The sequence below is a fragment of the Pseudonaja textilis genome, chromosome 1, assembly GCF_049901715.1.
Source record: "Pseudonaja textilis isolate UNSWEBS1 chromosome 1, rPseTex1.2, whole genome shotgun sequence".
In the NCBI taxonomy this organism is placed as follows: Eukaryota; Metazoa; Chordata; class Lepidosauria; order Squamata; family Elapidae; genus Pseudonaja; species Pseudonaja textilis.
Window position 1 is genome coordinate 24,542,740 of NC_141990.1, and position 24,337 is coordinate 24,567,076.

Sequence of the window (24,337 nt, forward strand, 5' to 3'; positions counted from 1 at the left end):
ACGTTCTGTTTACGCAAGCGCCAGCAGAGATTCAAACGGTGGCGGAAATTGCTGGAGTGGTTGAGACTGTCTTGTTTCGGTGAGCGTCTAGTAAAGGGCGGCGCGTCTTCTCCCGTGAGAGTTTTTTTTTTTAAAAACTGTCTCTTACCTTGCTGCGTCTGTCATGAAAGCCTGTGCTTTTGTACGCGCTGAATTGGATGCTCCCTCTCTTGGGAGGGCCTTAACGGTCTAAGGAGGGGGAGCATCTCGCCTAACCGCTGCTTTCCCCAGTTTGCAAGCTCTTAGTTATTAAGTTATTGGATGTATTTTATACTGTTTCTTATTACCAATATAAAACTAATTTTACTTCTGGGTTCCCTGAGCGAACTTCAGCTAGAAAGTGACCCCTGCTTTCATCTGCATTCATGCATTTGAAAATTCTTCCCAATTTTTTCCTGCAGAAACATCTATAGCTATGGCTGCGGAAGCGTCTTTCAAGACTCCTCCTAGTAAACTAGAAGGAACAAGAAGGAAATCTGGTGAGGCTGGCTCTTAGTGAAGATATGGGGGAAGCTTGAGAGTCATTGGTTAATTTAACTTTATAAATTGATCAATTTATAGTTATGAGTGATCAAACCTATTGGAAAAATTAGAAAAAATCTTTTAGATTAGCAAGGCTTTTGTGGTGGAAAATATGGCAGTACATGACTTAAAGGTGAATGTAGCTCTTGGCACACAATATTCCCCTTTGCATAAGTGAAGTGCTCAAATTGATTTGTAGCGGGGGTGGGGGAGAGAAATCTGTGACAGAAAATGCAAGAAAGTGGTAACTCAGTTCCTACCAGAAATACACATTGCTGTTGGCAGAGGAGGATGCAATGAATGTTTATTCTAAAAGATGAGAATGATGGAATACATTTGTAAACTTTCTCTAAGTGCTCTTAAATGCTTCTTATTCAAATGTAGCAAAGAAAAGATTTTAGTATAATTTATATTTCAAAATATATAAATGTTGTATATTTGGGAGAGGATAACATTTTATGTATATGACCATGTTTCCATGGCCATCATTTTATGAATCACTCTGCTTCCATTATAGTGAATGTGAAGAGATAATGCTGACTCCAAATGATCTGATATATGGTTGAAATTGAAATAGGTTTATTTTAAAAAACAAAGTTATAGGACAGATCCTTCAGCACATCCCTAAAGAGAGAGAGAAAAGCACTATGACATCTCAACATATCAAAAACTTCAAAGAATTTTCATCAGTTTGTGCAAGAAATTATTTGATAAAGTCTGATCTTGGCTACTGAATTAGACAATCCATGCTTGCAATTGTAACAAAAACGTATGTCCTATACCATAAGCAGCATGTTTTCTTTTTTACAATATAGGACAAAATACTTCATCTACGCTATCTATTCCAGCTTCTCCCTTCATGAAAAAACTGGGATATGGAACCGGTGTCAATGTTTACCTTATGAAACGGTATATTGTCTTAATATATTCCAGCATATTTAGATTTCTAAAACATCACCTCATAGGTCACTTAGCAAAGTTGGGAAAAATGAGTGATTTAATTTTGAACCTACTAATTGATTGTTACAAGCACGGTAAATCTGGATTTATCTGAAGTGTCACGTTGTCTTATGTCTGCTCTACAACTCTGATTTGATAATAATTCCTGCTTTCTGCTTGTTGTTTGTTACAAACTGTTATGCTGGGATAGCTCACTAAGAGGATTTAGATATTATGAGACAGAAATATAAATTAATTATTGATTGTTGTTGAACCAGATAATAGAATTGGCTTTGGTAGTGATGGGTGGCTTTTTTTAATTTTTAATTTTCATAATAGTACTGGAGGCTCAGAAAAATGATTTGCTTTCTGAAAGTTGAACTATCGAAGGAAAGTTATTTTAAAATGTCTGATTTATTTGTGCAAATAATTTGGCAGGTAAAAAAATGCCCAAACTACTTCCCATAGGGACTGAGAGCTAATTCTCAGCAATGGTTATATTTCTGTCTATGCTAAAATAATGGAAATCTTATTTCATATACAGTAGTTTTAGCAACTTAGTTTACCTAGACTCACATTTTTAACTAAAGTCTTTTTTTTTCTAGGTCTCCCAGAGGGATCTCTTGCTCTCCCTGGGCTGTGAAAAAAATAAATACCAAATGTAATTCCACCCAGCAAAGTATTTATCAAAAGAGACTGAACGAAGAAGCTAATATTCTACAAAACCTTCAGCACCCAAACATTGTGGGTAAGATTAAGTGGGAAAAGTGGAAGATACTTATATTTGTGAGACTTTTTAGTTGACATTTCCATTGCTCTATCTGGCTAAATATAGAGAAATGTCCTCAAGTAGACGTAAGCAAACTGTACTGATGTAAATGACAAGTCCTACTACGAATGAAGGCAAATATACATGTCCCTGGATAATGGTGCAGGATCAATGTGGGCCAGTCACCAGGATTAGCGGTTTAGTCTTCCAAGCTTTCAGACTTTGGAAGCCACAACCAACCAAGCACCACATAAATACTAATAGATAGCCCAAAACACACATTCCAGTAGAGAGAAGTTCCATGAGGATGGGTTTCAACACAGATCCAAAAACTTGGAAGATTAAACCTCTGGTCCTGGTGGCCAATATATATTAGATTATGCAACAAGCCCTACTGTTCTATTAATCTCTTAGGTACCATGGGAGTTTTCTTGAAGTTTTTTCAGCACTATTTAAGAATAAATACTCGACTGAAAAATATTTGGAGAATTATAAAAAGTACTCTGGCCCAAATAAACTTTGAATTACCCTGGGAATAATAAAATAGATGGATGGTTGCCCCTGGGGACACTGACAAATGCTAAGTATGTGTTTTGAAGGGTTTCGTGCATTTGCTGAAGCCAAGGATGGAAGTATGTGTCTTGCTATGGAATATGGTGGGGAGAAGTCCCTGAATGACTTGATTGAAGAAAGAAATGAAAAACACAAGAAACCTTTTCCAGCTGCCACCATTCTCAAAGTTGCACTGCACATGGCAAGAGGCTTGAAGGTAGGCTGAATAAATTGAATATGACACTTCAATGTGAACCTTCAAGGGCCGATCAAAACAAAAATGGTAAAGCTTACAATCCCCTTTGTAAATAAAATCCTTCTCTTTTGATTTTCAGTATCTTCACAATGACAAGAAATTGCTTCATGGTGACATAAAATCTTCTAATGTTGTCATTAAAGGTGACTTTGAATCAATAAAGATTTGTGATGTGGGTGTGTCCTTGCCTCTAGATGAAAATATGATGGGTAAGTTGAATATTTAGTGTTCCTTTATTTTCTTTCACTGAAAATCAGCTTCAGTTCTTATTTCTGTGTACTGTATACTATATTGGGAAATTTGCAGTGGTGGTCATCAGTCAACTTTCCTGCCACACTGCTGAATCCTTAAAGGAATTCTGCTGTTAGAGTCAGCTGCTTTTGTGATCTATTGTACAATGGACAATAAACAATTTGGCCACCCTCATTTGGAAATAAACTAGAGCTGCTATGCCCATTTCATGCATATTTCCTTATACCTGAAGGGAAAGCAAAATACTTGAGATTATCTATGTGTGAAATACAGTAATATTTTTGAATATTGATTATCTAAGGTTTCTCAACTTCTTAAACTAGAAGAGCAAAAAATAGACTCAATGCAGTTCTATGAGGATAGGCATGTAAGATAAATATTCTTTGTAAATTGAGGAACTGGGATTGTAATATTTCTCTTGGTTCCCAGTGCCAAAAATCCCCTTTCTCTTCTTGGCTGCTTCCAACTGCTGGGGCATATAGACCTTTACAGGAAGCAGGAAGATAAATTCTCATTCTAGTGTTCTAAGTTACTTATGTGGAAAAGGAATGCAATGTGGCTATACAAGATTCGTTTGGAAGTATTTTGGATGGATCTGAGCAAACTATACAGTACTGGGTTTAGAGTTGTACATGCCACAGAATTTCCTCCAATCACTTGCTTGTGCAATGGCTTTATACATTAATTAGATAAATAAATTAGAACTCTTGCTCATCGCAGTTGTGGCTATCAAGATTTTACCAAGCAGCCCTAGTTGCTTGCCTTTAAGGAATTTTAGAAATGAAATGATTTGGATCCTTTTCATAATGCTTACTATGACACTAACTGCTCTTGCCTTTCTTTCCCTTGGTTTTCCCCCTTTATCTTTGCTTCCTGAGATAATTTCACTAAACCATAAAGTTGACTTTTAGTTTGTCACCATAATTTGCTTTTGTTCAGTGAGTGATCCAGAAGCTGAGTACATTGGCACTGAGCCCTGGAAACCCAAAGAAGCTCTAGAAAAAGATGGCATTATCACTGATAAAGCTGACATCTTTTCATTTGGGCTGACTTTGTGGGAGATGATGACACTTTCCATACCTCACGTTAATCTGCTTGGAGAGGATGATGATGGTGCGTCTAAATATTCTTCTTGATTTGGCAGGTGGGATGGTGGGATAACTTAATGTTATTTTTTATTTTAGTCTCAGGCCTGCATTAGCAAAATGATGACTTTATTGGAATAGATGGGCTAAAATAAGATAGGAGATGCAGAATGTTCTTTTTACATCCATACAAAAATGACCAATTTGACCTTCCGGGACAAAAGAAATGGAACAACAGAGCTACCTGCATCTTACAAATTGCTCAGACAGTAGATTTACTGATGAAGTTAGCTGCTGAACCAAATCTTATATGATCTTGGGGTGATTTCAGGCATTGGACTTAGGCCAAATATGTTAGAAGTGTAATCCAGCATGGATTTTTTTTAAAAAATAAGGAAATGTAGAATAACTGCAGTCTTCCAAAATATTTTTAAGTTTCATTCACTACAATTTGTAGTCTGTCTTTCTGTTAACATGGCAATCAAGAATAATAGCAAAATAATAATAATGTAAATGTCTATGGAGATTCTGTCATCCAGGTCGTGGTTGTCCCAAAGGTGCTTTTCCAAGAGGTAACTGGGCTTTCTTGTTTTTATTTAATCCAGGAAGCTTCCTCAGCTCTGACTGGATGGTGGGGAGTAGTAGGATTTATATTCTTTGCAATCAGGTTATCACTCTTCAAATGCAGATGAACTGCTTGTCCTATTGAAACAAGATTCAACACTCCATCTGCATTTGAATGCACAAAGTATACATTCTGGGCAGAGAAGACCAATGGCTTGAAAGAGGTCAAACAGGCCATTTAAGGTATGTTAAAATTGAACAGCCTTCTCAACAGAGGGGGAGGAATATGACATCACCTATCTCCTCTGTACCACAGTAGTCCTTTCAGCAATCCCAAGAAGATTCCACATCCATTTGCACTCTAATTCAGGTGACCCTGAGGGTACAGATAAATCCTCAAGTGGCCTCAATTAATCCCAGCTAACGACCATCTTCAGAGGGATAATGACCAGATGACTGAAAAGAATATAAATTCTTTTACTCCCCATCATTTAGTCAGCACCCAAGAAGCTTCTTGGATGAGAAATTTTTAAGGAAAAAAACTTAAGAAAGTCCAGTTGCAGTTTGAAAAGCATCTTGGGAACTTGACTAAAAAGGAAAGAAATTGAATGTAATTGGAAGGAACATGAGAAAATATCCAGTTCTGTGTCCATGACAACTACTTTAGTAAGCGGAACCATCTTTAAGAGGACCTTGTTCTTAATGTCTAGAAAGGTTCTTGTTAAAGTAAGCATATTGGCATTTATTGCCTTTTTTTGACAAAAACTCAAGGTTATCTGTCTGAATTTCATTTTATTTGCACAATAAGCCTATAAGATTAATGAGAGCAGGAGACTATCGTAACTAGGACGGCCTTTGCATAGTTTTTGTCTCTGTGCCAACTTGTACTCATTCTTGGATCAGGAGGATGTGCTTACAATCACTTATGCCCATTACATCCAGATTGGACTAGTACAATGTGCTCTGCATGGGGCTGTTCTTGAAGAGCATCCAGAAGCTTCAAACAGACAGTGCATTGACAGACAGTTATATATGCTCATAGAACATTGTATGTTTCACCTCTGCTCTATGAACCACACTGGTTGTCAGTTTGCTTCCTTATTCATGGTGCTAATTTTAAAATTTGAATCTCTTATAAGGCCAGGTTATCTGAGGGACTGCCTTTCCCCACTTACATCAGCTTTCCCCATCAGATTTTGCAAAGGCATGCCGTAGATACCATCAACTAGGGATCCACATTTGGTGGGTCCCAGATGTGTCTTCTCTGCCGTGATGCCCACCTTATGGAACATCCTTCCCCCTGAAATTTGATTGGCTGCATCCCTTTTGAAATTCTGTAAGGCCCTCAAGATTGATTGACTAGGTGTGGGGCTTCCATAGAACTGGAAACTTGGCCAGATGGCTCCATTGTTGAGGGGGGCCATTTTTAAATTTTCCCTCCACTTCAACTGAATTTGGGATCATTAGAATATTACTGCATTTTCATATATTTGTATTCACTGTTTTTTATTTTTATCTATTGTGCATCACTCAGAGTTGCCTTTAATGAAATGGGTAACTATATACTTTTAATTTAGGAGAGCTCTCTGATCAAGGAGACTCAAACCCTGGTCACCAGGAAATTGGCAATCAGTATTGTTGTGGGCTTGTTTGAATGTTGAATATAATTACTGTATTTTCTCTTAGCAATTTGTGGTGTTTTCTTGATAATGGTTTTTGACCCATTTCTTATATAATTCTAGATGCTCTTTTTGATGAAGCTGACTTTGATGATGATGCCTATTATGCAGTGCTTGGAACTCGGCCACCACTCAATATGGAAGAGCTGGGCCCTTCATATCAAAGAGTTGTTGAGCTTTTCTCCTTGTGTACTATGGAAGATCCAAGAAACCGTCCTGCAGCAGCACAAATTTTGGATGTTTTGGAGTCACAAGAGTTCATACAATAGCCAACCCAAATTGACTCCTGCATCATATGGCAGCTTCTCTGTTCTCTTCTAGAAATGTTTCTAGGTGCTAACATAGTTATATTACCTGAAAATGTTCAATACATTTCTAGTTCAAATGTATTTAAGATTAAGTGGCCATTTTAAACTATTTAAAATTGCCACTCTTTTTTTAGGTCAGGTAAATTATTTGAAACAGTACGTTTTGTTTTCTTATTGGTAAGCTGATGTGAGAACATGTAGATGAGGATGACTAATTCAGTGTTAAAATAAATGGTTTAGTTGGAAGTGACCAAGTCCTCCAACTTCCGTTGTATTCTAGGCACGTTACTTCAGCTGAATGTGACTCAGACCTAGTATTCATCATAATTCATAATAATGAGAATTTGCAGTTCATTCAGAAAATGGCTACACATGTTGTAAAGGTCATTTTTCCCCAATTTTCAGCAATAAATAACTGCTTTTGAAGGATGTTACCTATTGTTTTATTACAATTCAAATATACAGTATATCTTCAATGCAAATCCTCTGATACCATGTTAATTTAATGTTTGTTAGTATTAACAATTATACTTCTTTAATATTAATATATGCATTCATGTGGTATCCCTTTTCTAGCTTGTCTCCTATTTTCTATTATTTTTTTCCCCTTCCCACTTACTCATACCTCTCTATTAGATTCTATTTTCTTTTCCCAAGTATCTAGTTCTATCCCCATCCGCTTAGCATGTTTTCCTCTTAAAAATTCCCCTTTATTGCCTCAATCATTATCATATTAAATTCTATTTCCTTGTTGCCTTTTATTTTTATTTGTTGTGTCTTCCATTCTGGTTCTTTAATTGTGCTTCCAGCTGGTTCCTCCTCTTCCTGAATTTGTTTTCTTTCTGTTGCTTGTGTCACTTCTGTCTGTGTCTCCATTTCCAGCTTTTCTTCCACCCTGTATTTTATTCAAAATGTCCACAATTCTTCTATTTATAGTATCTTTTATATCTTGTAATTCTGACACAATTTCTCTACATATTCCACTCATCTTTATTCTTATTTATTCCAACGTCCAGGGATCTTTGAATCCCCAAGTTAATCAGGTTATTTCTTTTAAATAGTCTGAGAGTAATATGTTCATAAATTTCTCTACCAGTTGTTTCATAATATAATTTCCTCGAATCCAAATCAAATTCACTTCTAATCTTGTATTGAAACCTTAAGTAAGTTTTGCCTTTCTTCTGTCAGCTGGTGGCATCCATTGTTTTTAACCAGTTTTCTCCAATTTTAAGAATAGCAGACCAAAATAGTAAAATATTTTTTAAATATATAGTTCCAGCATTTTAAAATGCCTTTCCAATTTAGTATCTGTTCATTTTAAAGTTTGTTTTACATATTTCCAAATATTTGCCTCCCCCCCATCTTAAGTTTTTTTTCCAAATGCTTGTACCACCGCTTCAATAACTGTGAGTTCCCATTTAGATGGTCTTTGGGGGCTGAATTTAGTTAGAAAAGATTCTTCTTACTCTGTTCCAGACACTGTTCACTATCTTCCCTCCTGCATAGCACTTAGATGGTTATGGCTGTCCCAACTTTGTGGTGCCCTTTTGACCAGCCTCTTCTCTCCGTCATGGCGTAGAGGGAAAAAGCTCTTCCACAGGAGAGTTGCGTTCTCTCCTGGGACCTCACTGAGCACCCCTCCTTGGCTTCACTGCCCCTCCCTCTGGAGCCCATAACAGAGAAGTCAGCGCAGAAAGCGAGAACTCCGTTCTCTGCTTCTGGTCCCGTTGTGATATCAACCAGAAATCCACTTAGGGTTATTTTCATGGCATTTCAGGGGCTACAATCCAACAATTATTTGAATTGCATTTCAGATTCACTGACACAGCAGAACAAAACTTGGAATGCTTTGGTTAATCTAGGTCTCAAACAAAATTCAGAAGAATCACGAGTGATTTCACAGGGCAAGTTAGATAGTGCTGGTGTCCTGCTCCTAACTATATATTCCTGGTGCCTTTCATTCCCTTTCTCTTGACTTTTCTTAGCTGTCACCAATGCCCACAATTTTTCTTTTACCTCCTGCACCAGTTCACTTATGCCTGGAAGTGTTTTGGTCTGTATCCAGAACAAAACTGCTTCATTTGGTCCTATATATGAACCAAAGCACTCAAAATACATATTTTTGTTCATGTGCAAAATGCATGATACTGTAATAAATAGTTTGAAATGTAGCTTTACAAGAACAGTTGCTAAATATAAGAACTCGTTTCCTTGGTTTAATGGGATTTGCATTGTCTATACTGACAGCATCAGTTAATAAAACGTTTGTAGAAAAGGGCATAATAAAGAATTGCAATGATGTCAGAACAAAATTAGTGCAGTGCTTTGATGTGTAATGAAGCACAGTGTATGTGTAATTACTTGAAATGATGGTTTGAGGTGTTCATTTAGTGTTATTATGGGTATTCATAGAACCAGGCTGGCTATGTGGATCAAATAAGTTAAATTATGCCATAAACTAAGGGACAGCCACTTATGGAAGGATTTTTCAAGTAAGAGGCTATTTGTTAAGATGTGGATGTATAGATTCCACAATTCACATTTCTGTATGCTAGCTAGCAGACAGGTTATTTCATTATCAAATGTGTATGAAGAACCACTTTATGCTTAACCAGAGATGATCGATTGGGACAGTATGTACATTTTGCAAGCAGACATTCATTATTGCAGATATATACACCAAAGAATGTTTAATAGAGAAAAATATTTATTTGAACAGACTTGGTTCAACAATGTTTAGTGCAAGAATTGCAGTTGTTGTAGACATAGCCTACCCAACCTGCAGTCGCCTCCAATATTTTCAAAGATAGTTTCAGCACTGTGCTTCCATGAACAGGTGCAAAAATAATTTTAAAATATTAGTTCACAGCAGCATTACATTACCTCCTACTCTGTATTTCCTCTAAAACAATTGCAGCCTTCCAGATGTTGCTGAACAGCCAGTCAATATAATCATTGATTAAAAGTGCTGGAAATTAGCTCAGGAACATCATGTAGCTTAACACAGTTTCCACCCCTGCTTATTCAGTCTCAGCACTGAGTTTCTTTTACTAAATCTATCATCCGTCTCCAAGAAACGAGTATTTTCTAGAATATACTGAAGGTGGTACCAACAAAGACCCTAGAGCAATTAAAAGTCATAGTTCTTTGTAAAATTTTACAATCAGTTTCAGAATTTAACTTTTTAAAAACAATTCACATACCAAATACATACCTGGTATGCTACTAACTCAAATTTACATTAACACATAAAACAATGCCCTAACAGCACTGACTACATTTTATAAACTAGCCCTTGCTGAAGGAGATGGGCTCATTAACTCTTCATTGCACTTGTACAAATCTAGTCTTAGCTAATGAAATTATAAACAAGGAAGTTGGGTATTTTGCAATATTTTGCTGCAAATAGCTTTCCATCTGGTGTTGGATCTGAAAAGGCGATTTCATTGATGCTTAAGTAACAGCCAAATAAAAAAGTTTGCCTGGAAGAAAAATTAAAAGTATCAAAGCAGAATAAGAATATAATTGTCCTTTTGTATCTTGTTATCTATGTTTACTATATTTGCTTAATAAAAGTTTAAATCGACTATTACAACATTCACAAAAGAAAAACAAATAGCTCCCGACTGACAACAGTTCATTTACTGACTATTCGAAGTTACAATGGCAATGAAAAAAGTGATTTATGGTTGTTTTTCACATCTTATGAGTGTTTTGGGTGCTTGGCAACTGGTTCATATTTATGACGGTTGTAGTGTCCTGAGGTCACATAGTCACCTTCTGACAAGCAAAATCAATGGGGAAGCCAGATTCACCTAACAACTTCTCACTAGCTTAACAACTGCAGTGATTCGCTTAACTGAGGCAAGAAAAGTCATAAAATGGGGCAAAATTTCACTTAACAAATGTCTCACTTAACAGGTATTTGGGGCTCAATTCTAGTCGTAAATCGAGGACTACCTGTATCTGAAAACAAGACTGTTGTGTCATATTTGTGGTGTTACAAAATCTTCAGACCAGACCCAGCACTACTTCCTTACCTCATCACATCCACCAAACGGCTGGCAATGTGCTTCCTCCGCATCAGACTGAACACCCAGATTCGGCTAATCCCGCAGTAGACCTTTTCTGGCTTTGTTGAGCAACACCAAGCACGCTGATGCTCTGGGTTGTTTTGAGTAGGGGACTCCACTGTTAGAGGCTCTGAAAGCACACGGAAAGCCTGCACAAAAGAAGGGCCACCTTCAATAGTACCTAATTGATTTTAAAGGATGGTTGACTGGGCTTTAAAAATATATATATATTTCCCTCCTAAATTTGATATGGCACATGTTGGGCTGCATCTATCAAAGCGTCCTCTTTCGAAAATTGACCAAGTACACACATCTTTCAAAAAAATTATCTTTATAACATCTTCAGACAGTGCTGAATGTCACAACTTTAGGTAAAGACGAAAAGTTATCCATGTTGAGTGACTCATGAATTCTTGATAATTCCCTGCTCGATTGTTTCAATATGTGTCCAATACTCTGCTTGTGGATGAGTCCACAGTCATTCTATTATTTTGTGAAAGACTTGAGAAGGAAGCTCATGAGGGTGGAGGATTTTGCTAGGACTGGAGATGCCCCAGTGCCTTGCAGACTTTTTAAAGCAGGGGTGTCAAACTGATGTATGCAACATGATGGTGCGAGTTGAGACCCCCTGTTTTAAAGGAATGACAGGTCATCCACTGAAAACTGGCTATCTGGATTAGGATTTTCATGCTTCTTGAAAGAAGGGAGAGGGAAACTGGTTTCAGAAATTGCACAGAAGTTGAAGTGTTTGCCAACGAGGCAGCAGCTCACCCCAGCATAAGCTACTTCGAAATCTCAATCCAAGGTATGAATTTGATACTAAGCAACCACTTTTCTCTTCCTATCGCTTATGGAACAGGGTAATGCAAAGATCCAAAATAAGAGATCTTTTTGTAGTTTTGCAAAAACATGGAGACCCTTTCTTACTAACCTCAAAGGAATAAATCAGTAGATAGACTTCATGCTTGAGTAGGGGGTTGGACAAGAAGACCACTAAGGTCCCTTCTAACTATTATTCTGTTGTTCTTTTATTTCTTCCTGGACTGTTAAGATTCCGAAAATTAAAAGCAGTCAACCTTTGTCCAATAAGACATTCTCTACCAGATGTTAGGTAGATCAATTTCTTGAAAACGGTATCAAATGTTTTAATATATCATTACTTTCAAAAGCTCATAAAAGCTCCTGTAGATACATCACCTTCATTTTCCATTGTTTTTGCGTGTGCGTGTGTGTGTGCATGTGTGTATTGTACGATATAAACATACTTTACAAATCAAGCTTAAATATTCAAGGTATGCTGTTTATTTGAAATAATTAACATGTTATTGTTATTTCATGTGTGTTCTAAGATTCTATTTTTAAAGAAGGTTTAAGTTATGTTTTAAGTAAAAAACAATTTAAAAGGACCGGATTCAAACCACTGAACTTGGTCATCACTATATGAACAATTATGGACTTGCCCACCCACTTCAGAACAAAGGTATGTCTTTCAACCATAGATTTTTCATTTAACAGTACAAATTGCTTACCTGCCTGACTGGCTCAGCAATTAAGCAGCCAACTATCTTTTTTTCATTGGATACAAACAAGTATGTTTTAGTCTGTGATGGATCAGTCTGTACCACATGTTTAAAACCAAGTTCATTATCTACAAGTTTGCGTATATCATCACCCTACATAAAAAAAGAAACCCACAGTAATTTAGTTACATAATCAGTTTGGTGTCAACAGGCAACAATTAGTTATAAAATTATGAAAACTGCATTTTTTGCTGGAATTCTATTTGGCCACCAAGATTTTTGGAAAGCAGTAAGCATTGGATATTTTGTTAACATCAAAAATAGGTGGCTGTAAAGTTACTTCTAAAAACTGAACACAAGCTATTTTGTTCATAACGTTTTTTAAAATTCATACCATGCAATATATTTAGTAATAAAAGATAATTCCAGAAATTCTTAGAAAATTCAGAATATTTCCTTTTGTAATTTCTTAAATTACAAGATTTAACTTGGGCTGAAAGTTATTTAACATTTGGAAGTGCTGTATGGATACATTTGCCCCTTAAAATGTGAGAATTAGGGAACAATCCTGAAACTGATCAGTAACTTTGACACAAAAAAATAGGAATAAGGTTAGAAAAACTCAAGTGCAACACCTTTTTGATGATGTATTTTGGATCATTCTGTAGAATCAAGATAATTTTTCCATCCCAGAATTCTGCAACTACATGTTCATTCTTCCAGCTCTACCCAAAAAGGGCAAAAGGAATATGGAAAACAGATTTAGATTAATACATTTAGCTATGAATAAAAAAAAAAGAACAGACTCTATGGTGTATCTAACTTCTGTCTTACTGTGTATTTTATTCCCTCAATAAATCTTTGATGATACTGGACATGATGTGCTTCATCCTCTGGGTTGGCAACTGAATAAACCATGCCACATGATTTACAGATGGTGGCACCGATATGCTTTTGTCCAGCGTCCTATAAATGCACAAAGTGTATTAACATGTCATATTGTCCAGTCTAGGACATTAGGAGAGACCATTTAGCACTTTAATATGCACATTCAAAAACAAAATGTGGCATGTCTGTCAGCTTTGTAAATGATGGCTGAAAGAAGCATACTCACAATGATCATTTGATCCTTTAAACCTTTGGCCAGTACTTTTGTTTTCTTGTTGATTTTTAGTTTGGAGGGAGACTTCTGCCTTACTGGATTCAACTCAACATGGGATGATGGTTGTTCATCTGGAAGAGCCTGTAAGCTGAAACAAAGATACAGTATTTCCACCTTACCAATAAAGATTCATAAATATATAGACATTTCATTTCTTAAGACTAACATTAGGGCTATAAGGCCAAGAAATCAACAGATTTTCTCCCAGCAGAAGGCATGTTAATTTTGAATGTTGCAACATGGACTTTTCCATTTAAGAAATCAGTCCCACTAGATCTTGCACTTTTAGACTACAACTCTCACCCCTTGATATTGGCCAATGCTGATAAGAATCAATATCCAAAATATAACAGGGAAATAACAGATTGCTTATTTGCTTCAATGACTGTGAACAAGAATTCTAGGGTATCCTTCTGTATCTTCAGTTCAAATACAGGTGCCCATTTCTGAAGGGTAATTTTCATTGTTAATGTGTTCATAAGTGCCATGTCACATGATTGCATCACTTGGTGATGGCAATCCTTGCCAGTCCCCATTGCCATTGTTAAGTGAATATCATGGGTCATTTAACAAGGACCATTTCCCGTTGGCTTCCCACAAGCAAAGTCAATGGGGAAACCAGCAGGAAGCTGCATGTCGCAGGTGGCTTGCAAGCATGTGGGTGGTAGGCAAGTGGCTGCTGCTGTACGTAGCACAAGCAAGGCTGCGAAGGGCAGGGAGCTGCTACAGAGTGTGGGAAGGTACTGTAGTGTGGTAATAATCATGACCACGCAGGTGTGTGCTATAGAGTGCAGGAGGGCAGCATATTGCAGGTGGGATCTTGTATTCCATAACTGGATCCTCAGGAGAAAAAAACAACAACAGCAAGACTGCTAACAACTTGGAACCTTGCCTGCCAGCTTTCCCATTGATTTGCTTCCAGCAAGGAAGCTCACAAATGGCAATCATATTACTGCAAGACATTGCAACCATTGTACGTGTGGGCCAGTCATGTGATTGTGGGGATCCTGCAACAGTCAACATTTCAAAAATTGTTCATAAGTATCACTTGTTCAGCACTGTCATAACTTTAAACATTTGTTGACTGAGTTGTTGTTAAAAGAGGACTTCCTACACAATATTCCGGTAGCTATTTCTTCTATTTTATTTGTACGCTTCCAGTGAGGCAGCCTAGGCTGATATGCACAATGGCCAAGGCACCAAGTTGATTGGAATTCCAAAAGGCATCTCAATTCTAGTTTAATATAATGGCATATAAGAATGCAGGAAGAGAACTCTTAACAACTGCCCTACAATCTTATTTTGTTTAGCATGTTTTGATTGGTTGTAGTATAGTTAGTACATGGGCAAAGTATCATTTTAGCTTGATGAGTATCAATATTTTATTGATCACTTTGAAACATTTGTATTCTTTTTAAGCAGAAATTATTTACAACTAACCGATACGTGTCCATAATTTTACAAGCCAGATGTGCTGTGTCTATATAATAATGACAGTACTGCTCTCTCTACTTTGACTGATTAACAAAACCAAATGATGTAATGCAATCTTCTGTTTGTTTTGCCTCTAATAAGCAAGCTTTGCTGGTCCTATGAACTTAAACTTCAGTATGGAAGCATAGCCTGGTTCATAAGCCCAGTTCCTCAGATATAGCAAATTGCTTATTGAGATTACTCAAGGACAATAATATTCAATAAAGAATCTTTATCCTTTGGCAACCTGAATTGTGATGCCATCAACAGCTAATTAGGTAGCAAAATGCCATTACTTATTATTTCAAGTACAGTATAATTTATGATAGCAGAAATTTTCCGTAATATTGTAAGGGGCCATTGAAATAATCTTGGAGAAGGAATTTAGAAGTTGTTACCTCAATAACAGCTGCTGGAGTTTAGGTTAGCTCTGAAAAGTGTGTGTGTGTGTGTGTGTGTGTGGTGTGAGGGAGGCCAGAGAGTATGGGAAAACTCCAATTCTCTGGCTTATAAAAGGACTATAAGTAATCCTCGACTTACAACCATTTGTTCAGTGACTATTCAAAATTATGAAGTGCTAAATTAATGGGAGTTCCAGCTACCCCTGAGATCACAATAGTGATCTGGATGCTTGGTAACTGGTTCATGTTTGCAACCAGCTGCAGCACCTTGCAATCACACCATCAGCACTTGAAACCTCCCTTGCCTGTTTTCCCAGAAAGTCAATTGAGAGGCTGGCAGGGAAGGTTGCAAGTCACTGCGGTCAGTTTCACCTACTCTTTGTGCTTGCACTGCACTGACCATTCATGCACTTGTGCAATCTCCACAATCCTCACTGTGCCTCCTTCACATACTCCCAACCTGCACTTCCTGTGCACCCCTTTCTACCTTCCCCAAACCTCCCTTGCACTGCCTCCCTCCCCCACCCAGCTTCAGATGCTTACCTGCCTGCTAGCCCGGGACTTACTTCTTGCTGTCTTCCCCACAGATTTGTATGTGTGAAGATGGAAGTTGCCTTGCCCAATGACTGTAGGATTTGGTTAACAATGGTAATTGCAGCTTGCAGTGATTGCTGTTGCTAAGTAGTGTGATTATGCTTTATGACCACATCTCAGAGATGGAAATTCCAATCCCAATTGCCATAAGCCAAGGACTTACCTCCATAGGAAATTCTTCACCTGCATTATATAATTACTGAGAATATTACAGAATGGACATACCTTTTTTTGTTGCTGGAAAATGTTCTGAACAAAGAATGGACATTGTCTGCCAAAAATGATATTGGAAGAAAAATAATTTCTTTTATTATAAAATGAAATTTATATCCACCCATTTGCATTATTCATAACGCTGTGCTTCAGATCTCAGAAGGAAGAACTTAAGCAATTTTTAAGGATCAATATAGCTTGACCACCAAAAGTCATAAACCTGCTACATTTCAACTGTCACTTATACTAAGCTCTTCTCCTGCAGTAGATGGAGCACATAGATATCAGCTCCCCTCCTGAAATTTAAGAGTGAAAGAAACCAGGTTTTCATGCCAAAGGAATATCAAGGTCAGAAGGCAATGGCTAAAAATATCCATTCCCAAGGTCACACGAGATAATATACAAGACCCGGAAAGAGCTGATCCTGTTCCATCTGATCAGATTCGGATAAAATGATCCCTCATATAACCAGATATATGTCAAACCTTAAAGGTGACAATTGGCACCATGAAATGTACCTGGAGGCCAACTGGTAAACAATGGGAGATTATAATTTAGTTCAGAATCAAAGGTGGTATTTCCCTAGAATCATCTGGCCTAAAAATCCAAATCTATTGTCTTGGAATAATTAATTTTACTGCCCAGATGCTCACAAATCATCTGGAACTGATTTAGGATTCTTCTGACATAATTTGCCTGGCTTTGGCCTGAGACATATAGCTGTGAAGCATAAAACATCTTGATAGTGAATCCTATGCCAATTGATGACCAATAGTAGTTTCACGTAGAAGTTAGGAAACAGTGGAGAAAATGAGAGGCTGGGATACTCCACAAGAGAGTTAACAGGGCAGATCGATTCTTTCAGTCTCCAGTTGGAACTAGCCCCCAGTGGGAAGGAGGGAACCACTACAACATGATGCTTTCTATTCTAAATCTGTGGTCCAGAAGAACATGATCATCAATGGATGCTAAGAGTTCAATGAGGACCAGGAATGCGGCAGGGCAACATTCCTGAGGACCAGGAATGTTGCCCTGCCCCATTCCTGGTCCCTTAAATATTCATAATCATTGTTTATAGGATCACCTATAAATAACTTACAGGAAGAGGTAATATGTTTGTTTGTACTGTCAGATGGTTTCTTTGAGTTTTCCTCCAAAACCTGTAAAAAAAAAGTTTTTCATACAAACTGAAGTGTTCCTTGGTGCCAATTCTATTGGGATCTTGAGCCCTACAAGTTATGAAAATATATGTTCTGGAAGTGGAAAATTAAACTATAATTAATAAATAGTCAGTACAATGTATGAAATTATTAATGAGGCAAATGTCATAAAAGGCTATTAAATGATCATGTGTTATTCAATAATTATAAGCTACACAGAATTTTAAAGAATGAATCTACTGGACATATAACACATTCAGTTCAATGGGAGAAACACAAAAAGTAGATTCAAAGAATAGTGGGAAAAGCAAGGCGTTCAAGAAGTGATTCACTAATGAAGCATGGATAGGATTTGGCAAGGAAATCAGAAAAATAATACAGATGTAACAATACAGTGTTTTGCCACAACAAAGGAAAAGAGGATTATGGCTAAAAATATACCCTTTACACATCTGTGTAAGTGTAACAGGATGAGCATTTGAACTTATTTTTATTTATTTATCTACTTATCAACTTACTTATCATATTTTTGAACTGCCCATCTCCTGCAAAGAGGGACTTTGGGCAGTATACAATAAAACAAGTAAAACTTACAGCTTAATTTTGGAATATGGTAAAGGATTTCTGGTTGACGAAGAGAAACTACCTTATGGGACAGAGCTGGGCAGCTTTTGCTGCTTGAAATTATGGAAAATATCTTACAACTTTTGAAATAAACGGGAGAGAGAAAATTGCCCAACTGAATTGGAATTTCTATTGTTCTGTCTCCTTTGCTGGATAATTAATGGCCATTTTTATATGCTTCTTGGAAAATTTAGCAAATTAAAATAACTCAAAACCAAATGATCACTTCAGGAATAAAGTATCCGGAAAATAAGATATGTTTTTGTGTTGATCTTTCTTGGGTGGAGAAAAGATAGAGAAGAGTAATTGGTGATCACTGATATTGTAAGTGGTTATCCTAACCAAAGAAAGTACTCAAGTAAGTGGATTCAACAATGGGATAAGTACTCAAATAACATATTCCCATTGTCTCAGGATTTGGTCTATTAGTTCTTTCACCTCACAAAAGTATACTGTATCTATGTATGTAGTGAGAATGGGGATCTAATCTTGCTTACTTCTTTCTTGAAAGTGATGTATTTTTTTATAAATGGTAATCAGAGGGTGCAAAGAGAGGTTACAAGAGCTGGGGAAATATTTGCATATGTTCAGATATAGACCTTGGTAATACTTAGCTTGAGTTTTAATAATATAAAGACTTCTCTTGCATTTTTTTTCACAACTGGAAAGCAGCATCTCCTTTCAAGTTCAAGCTGCTTTCATTCAACATGTGTGAAATCTTCCTGATAATTTTTGTTGTACAAGATATAATATCCCACAGAACAAAGCAGCCCCATAGAAAACTATAAGAGTATTGTTAGGGGCAAATATATATATATATATATATATATTGAGGGTGTATATATATATCTCCTAATACTGAAAAACCATTGTGAATAAAGAAAATCATGAAGTACATTCGTATTATAGTTACAGAGATTCAAGCTGATGACTACAGATAATAGATTAAAGTGGCTGGTTTGATAAATGGCTTTTCCTGAGGGAGAACAAAGAATGTTACCAGAGAAAATAGATTATTTCCTTGCTTACTTAATTTTTAAAAGGACTTACCAAACCTACCTAAGGCAAGTAGTATTTTCCCAATCTCCTATTAACCTGATAAAATCTAACAATCAGCCATGAAAATTGGGTGGCTGAAAGGAAGCAAAGTCATGTATATTTGAAAAGGTCATCTTTTAAAATTGTATTCATGGCTTCCAATAGAAAAGAATTAATTAATTTCTCTATCTGCTAATTTTACAGAGTACAGTCCTGTTTATTCCAGCTTCTTTGAGAAGCCAGCTAATATTGTTTAGTAATAAAAACTAACAATTAACTCATTTAACAAGAGGGTAAGTTCAAATATTCTTACTAGTGATGGATGCAATATGTAAGAGCTCAAAGGAACATGAATGAAACCATTGTTTTAGATCAAGGCTCTTCAAATTTGGCCAGTTAAAACTTGTAGACTTCAACTCCCAAAATTTCTGAGCTAACATGACTGGAGGAGAAATTTGGAGACCCATTTTAGATATTGCTCAAGTCTAGGTCAAGCCTTTTTAAAAAAAAGTTACCAGAAACCAGAGGAAGAATTGTATTTTAATCCATAACAGCCTGTTAACAATAACCCAAGTTGCTATATTAGTGAGATAATTACTTTTGAAAATGTCTTTAGGGTGAATCATCAGTTTAAAGCCTCTTAGAAATATTTCATATGTCCTCAAATAGATTCTGTACATGGAGAACAGGACTTCTAAACTTGCCATACCTTACATATGGTGATGCCAGGTTTAACCTGATATCTATCCAGCTTTGATAATCTGTTTAATTTTCTATAGCTCTGATAAATGAATGTTTTTCAGTCAGTTTTAACATAGTTTTTGTTAATTGTTTTATTTGCGTTGTATTTTATTATTCCTGATTTTGTTAATCGAGTTTAGTTGCATCTTAAACTAAAAGCAGTGTTAAAAATAAATATATGAAATAGTTTGATTTGTAGTGCTTCTGTTAAAGTAGCATAAAGATAGGGCTGAAATTAAGCAGGACTATGGGGTCTTTCCAAACACTCTGAAATTCTTAACAACCCAAGATATTTGTTAAACAACAAATTAGATGACCTTTCCAAATAAATCAGTCTGCTTATCTACATTAAACCCTCAAGGGTCTGCAAGAGACAGCCCCCATCTTTATGCTAATTTGAAAGAACATGCAGGACTATAAATCAAAGTCACTGAATTAAGGAATCTAATCTCTTTTCAATCAAACTTATCAGACAAATTACTAATAAATTATACATACCTCTTTCCCAGCATCAGCTTCTTTCTGAGCTGGGGACTCCAAAGAACCAGAGTGAGGAATTTGAAGAAGCCTAGAATTTGGTAATGATTTCACTTCACCCAAAGGGTCCTTAATATGATTTTTATTACATGTCAGTGTCTTCTTATCCTTGATATCAATATTTTCTTTTGGGGATACATCTTCTTGGTTTTCTTCCCTGCCAGTTTTAGCTGCTTTGCTTTCAGAAGATGAGTGCATTTTAGTATTTGTGAGAAGATTGTCCTGCTTCTTGCTTTTTGTGGTATTGTTAATAAATTGGAGATATCTTGGTGGTGAACACATCTTCTTAGACTCACAGTTCCCTCTCTTTCCAGTGGCAAAAAATGCTGCCCCTGTCTGGAGTTTTAACATAGGTTTGAACTTCATGGTTAGAACTCTAGAAGGACCTTCTATTTTCTTTTCTACAGCATACATTTTATTCTCCTTACCCTTAGGCCTAGGTACAGCCATTTCTATTTTAGCTTTTTTGGTATTTCTTGATAAGGTCTTGGCCTGCTTGGAAACAGCTGAGTGTTTGGAAGTTTGAAGATGTTGAATCTTGGCCTGTAACACTTCTGTCTTGTTAGCAATAGGTAAGTTTGCACAATCATTTCTGGAATTTATATGACAGCCCTTTGCTTGTTTTCTTTCTAGTATACTTTGAAATGTATTTATTTTACTGTAAAAGGAATTGATTGGCACAGTGGAATTATATGTAGTGCCAGATACTGGAGATGTTCTCTGTAGGAATGCATTTGATTTTACTTTTGGTGCACCTGCTGTCTGCGATGGTGAAGTATTAAGTTTCTCCAAGCTGGTTGACCTTTCAAGCAAGTTCTGGTTTTCTTTATCTTGGAAATGAGAAAGTTTTTTTGTTGACGATGCTTCTTCTGTGAATTCCATCCTCAGCCTTTTCACTGGAGTCTCATTTACCAGCTGCAAACTATAAAAAGTACACATTTACCTATCTCAGAACTAATTCAGCAACCTTACTGTATTATAGCCTTAAAATAATATTTATTACTTAAAGGGTTTTCAATCTGTGACATTAAAACAAAACTTCTATTGAATGTACTCTTTTTTAACTGAATATGAATTAAAATCATCACTGAGTCTGAGGCATCTTAACATTGTTCCAGTCTAAACAGGGGAAATGTAAATTTAGCTCAATTTTTGCCTTAATTTGGACAATAAAATATTAACTATGAGGAAGAATCTTTCAGTTTAATGTTCTTTATATACTTAACAGTAAATAACTTCATATACTACAATTCTGATTTGTAGCTTTCCAAAGTAAATTGAGATATTTCAAGTTTATTTTAAAATACTTCTAGTATTAATAAGTAGTTCAAGAGTTTCTCTGGAGTAGTCTCTTATTCAATTGGACATTCAGGAAGATGAAAAACGGGACTGTTCCAGAAGGCAGATTCAGTCATCTCTGCTTCTATTTTTGAATTGTTTTATTTTTGAGTTGTTGTTTTATTATTCTTTAGTTTTTATGCCTATTGTGGATATTTTAAATTAGTTTCAGTTGTACTGTGTTAATTGATGAGAATTGATTATGGTGAGATATAAATAAAATAAACAAAAATACAGTATATCCTTATAACTGACTTTTAAAACTCACCTATTATAACATCGTTTTCTTTTTCTTGGAGTAACAGCTGCCATAATCTGAGTAAAGAGCCTGTAAGTTACAAATGTATGCTTTAGAAAGTGAAGTTTTTCATTAGATTTAGAATTAACAAAGCTGGCACAAGAGTCTGAATTGTCCTTGCTTGCCTTTTTCTTATGCCAATTTATACTGCCTTCACCTACAGAGTAGCAGTTAATTGGATGTATTTATCACTTCTAATAGCAGTTTCATCATACTTGGTTAAATATAAGCATGCCAAAACAAATTTCAATGGTAAAGCACCTGCTCTGCAAGAATAAGATTTCAGCTTTAATCTCTGGCATTGCTACAGTTGTGAAAAATGTCTAGGGAGAAGCCAGTATAAATAAACCAATAATCTGACTCCAAAGAAAAAACTTCACATTGTAGACATTCTTCCATTCAATATATGTTGGACTGTAGCTTTTTAGCAGAGCGCTGTCTTTAAACATTCATGATTGGTCTGAATATGACATGTCTGTAAGTTTTGAGGACCAGTAAGAAGGCCCTATTCTATGAGTCTCTTGAACCTTGGACAACAACACTCTATATTTCCCAGCTGTCATAGCTGTGCTGAGGGCAGCGGGAGCAGCAGGAATTGAAAACATCTAAAGGCATTGCTGGTGAGAAGGACCAAGATATCACAATTCTTAGGAAAACCCCTGGAAAGTCCTATGTTTTTCCCAGGCTATTATTCTCTCACCTAATATACCCACTATTTATATATTAAACAAAATCACAGTTGAATATATGTCCATGTCATGCTGCAGAATTAATAATAGAAAATAAGGTTGCAGGTGAGAGATGCCTAATTTAGGATGTCAAAAGATATTAACTCCGTCTTGCCTACATACCTCCACCGCCTCAGTTTTTTTTTAAACAGGGAGGTTGGCTTACCGAATAACTTGAAATTTCCTTTCCTGGCCTTTTCTAGGAAGCAAAATCAAACCGACAAGGAAAAAGCAAGGAACGTAAAGATACTTTTAGGAAAGCCGCGATCTAATCCAGGGTTTCTGATCCGGGTTCAGAACTCCTGAGATCTCTTCTCACTTTTTCCAAGGAGAATTTTTCAGGGCTGCAAAAATCCGGACGGCCATTACAGAGCTGTTCTTTGTTCCCACCCAGCGGTCATCCGGATTTTTTGCAGCCCCCGATCGCCTCATAGAAACACGAGGAAGTACATGCTCTGGAGTCAGTCTCAGAATTTCTCTTCCCTGCCCGTTTCAATCCCCGTCTCCCTTCCCCCGATAGCTAAAAAACCAATCGCTTGATCATCCCTCCGTACATTACCTCAGTCAGGAGAGAGCGGGGAGGAAAGAAAAAAAACCCCACGGTGAAACGACTCCGATCAACCTCAGACACTGACTGACGCCGTTCGAATTTGCTCCCGCGCGCGCCTTAGCGCCTTCTATTTCCTATTGGTCGGTTCCTCCGTTCCTTAACGATAATTGGTTAAATTGATAGCCAATGCCTATGCTAGTAAGCTCAAGAGGCGAGGTAAGCAGCTCAGTTTTCCCGTGCTTTTCTCCAGCCTATCAATGGTGAACAGAGCCGTATATTGTAGTTACGGTAATAAGAACAGTAAAGTGTATTTTGGATGTTATCTTTCAGTCTTCAAATTCATTTGCATAAGTAATTCCGAAATCAGTTTTCTATAGACTAGGGGTCTTCAAACTTGGCAAGTTTAAGACTTGTGGACTTCAACTCCCAGAATTTCTGAGCTAACATGACTGGAGGAGGAATTCTGGGAGTTGAAGTCCACAAGCCTTAAAGCTGTCAAGTTTGAAGACCCCTGGTCTATAGCCTTGTGTACTACTACTTCAGTGTGTGGCAGCCCCGCTGAATAGCAACGAACTAACTGAATATGGAACAAGACAGCCAATTGGCTTACCTCATTGTACTTAGCTGCAGGGGTCAGACAGAGATTGCAGATAAACAACACAATTAGCAAGCCAAAGGTTGAAAAGATTAGCTCTGTCCCCCCCCAACACACACACACACACACACACACACACACACACACACAAAGAAGTCCCTTACACCCACCCCCCACCCCCTCCAAGGCAGCCACATTCCTTTACTAACCATTCAGCTCCATTCTCAGGGGAAGGGGAGAGAGAGAGGGACGGAGGGGGAGGGAATCCTGTGATCCAAAATAAAGAACGATCGATTGGTAGGAAAACGGGGTGGGGGATTTTCTTCC

At 36.9% G+C, this 24,337-nt stretch overlaps 2 protein-coding genes across 4 annotated transcripts; one reads left to right on the forward strand and one right to left on the reverse strand.

Annotated features, from left to right (window-relative positions):
* Positions 1-7,538, forward strand: PBK (PDZ binding kinase). Its single transcript, XM_087929309.1, has 8 exons — positions 1-79; positions 441-524; positions 1,380-1,470; positions 2,106-2,248; positions 2,869-3,038; positions 3,157-3,286; positions 4,269-4,442; positions 6,721-7,538. The coding sequence occupies exons 2-8, from the start codon at positions 455-457 to the stop codon at positions 6,924-6,926; spliced, it is 984 nt and encodes a 327-aa protein (XP_087785435.1). The 5' UTR covers positions 1-79; positions 441-454; the 3' UTR covers positions 6,927-7,538.
* A 2,103-nt stretch (positions 7,539-9,641) lies between these two features.
* Positions 9,642-24,245, reverse strand: ESCO2 (establishment of sister chromatid cohesion N-acetyltransferase 2). Of its 3 annotated transcripts, none has more exons than XM_087929299.1 (11): positions 24,216-24,245; positions 22,108-22,167; positions 20,463-21,423; positions 17,501-17,561; positions 16,414-16,459; positions 13,673-13,808; positions 13,393-13,524; positions 13,194-13,283; positions 12,568-12,711; positions 11,006-11,187; positions 9,642-10,447 (listed from the first exon to the last, which is right to left on the reverse strand). In XM_087929299.1, exons 2-11 carry the CDS (start codon positions 22,149-22,151, stop codon positions 10,315-10,317), a joined length of 1,929 nt encoding a protein of 642 aa, XP_087785425.1. In that variant the 5' UTR covers positions 22,152-22,167; positions 24,216-24,245; the 3' UTR covers positions 9,642-10,314. The 3 variants fall into 3 exon arrangements, with proteins under 3 accessions (XP_087785425.1, XP_026564474.1, XP_087785428.1); XM_026708689.2 differs by lacking the exon at positions 24,216-24,245 and adding an exon at positions 23,425-23,666; XM_087929302.1 differs by lacking the exon at positions 24,216-24,245 and adding an exon at positions 23,425-23,501 and having other exon boundaries at positions 20,463-21,416.
* Positions 24,246-24,337: the final 92 nt, after the last annotated feature.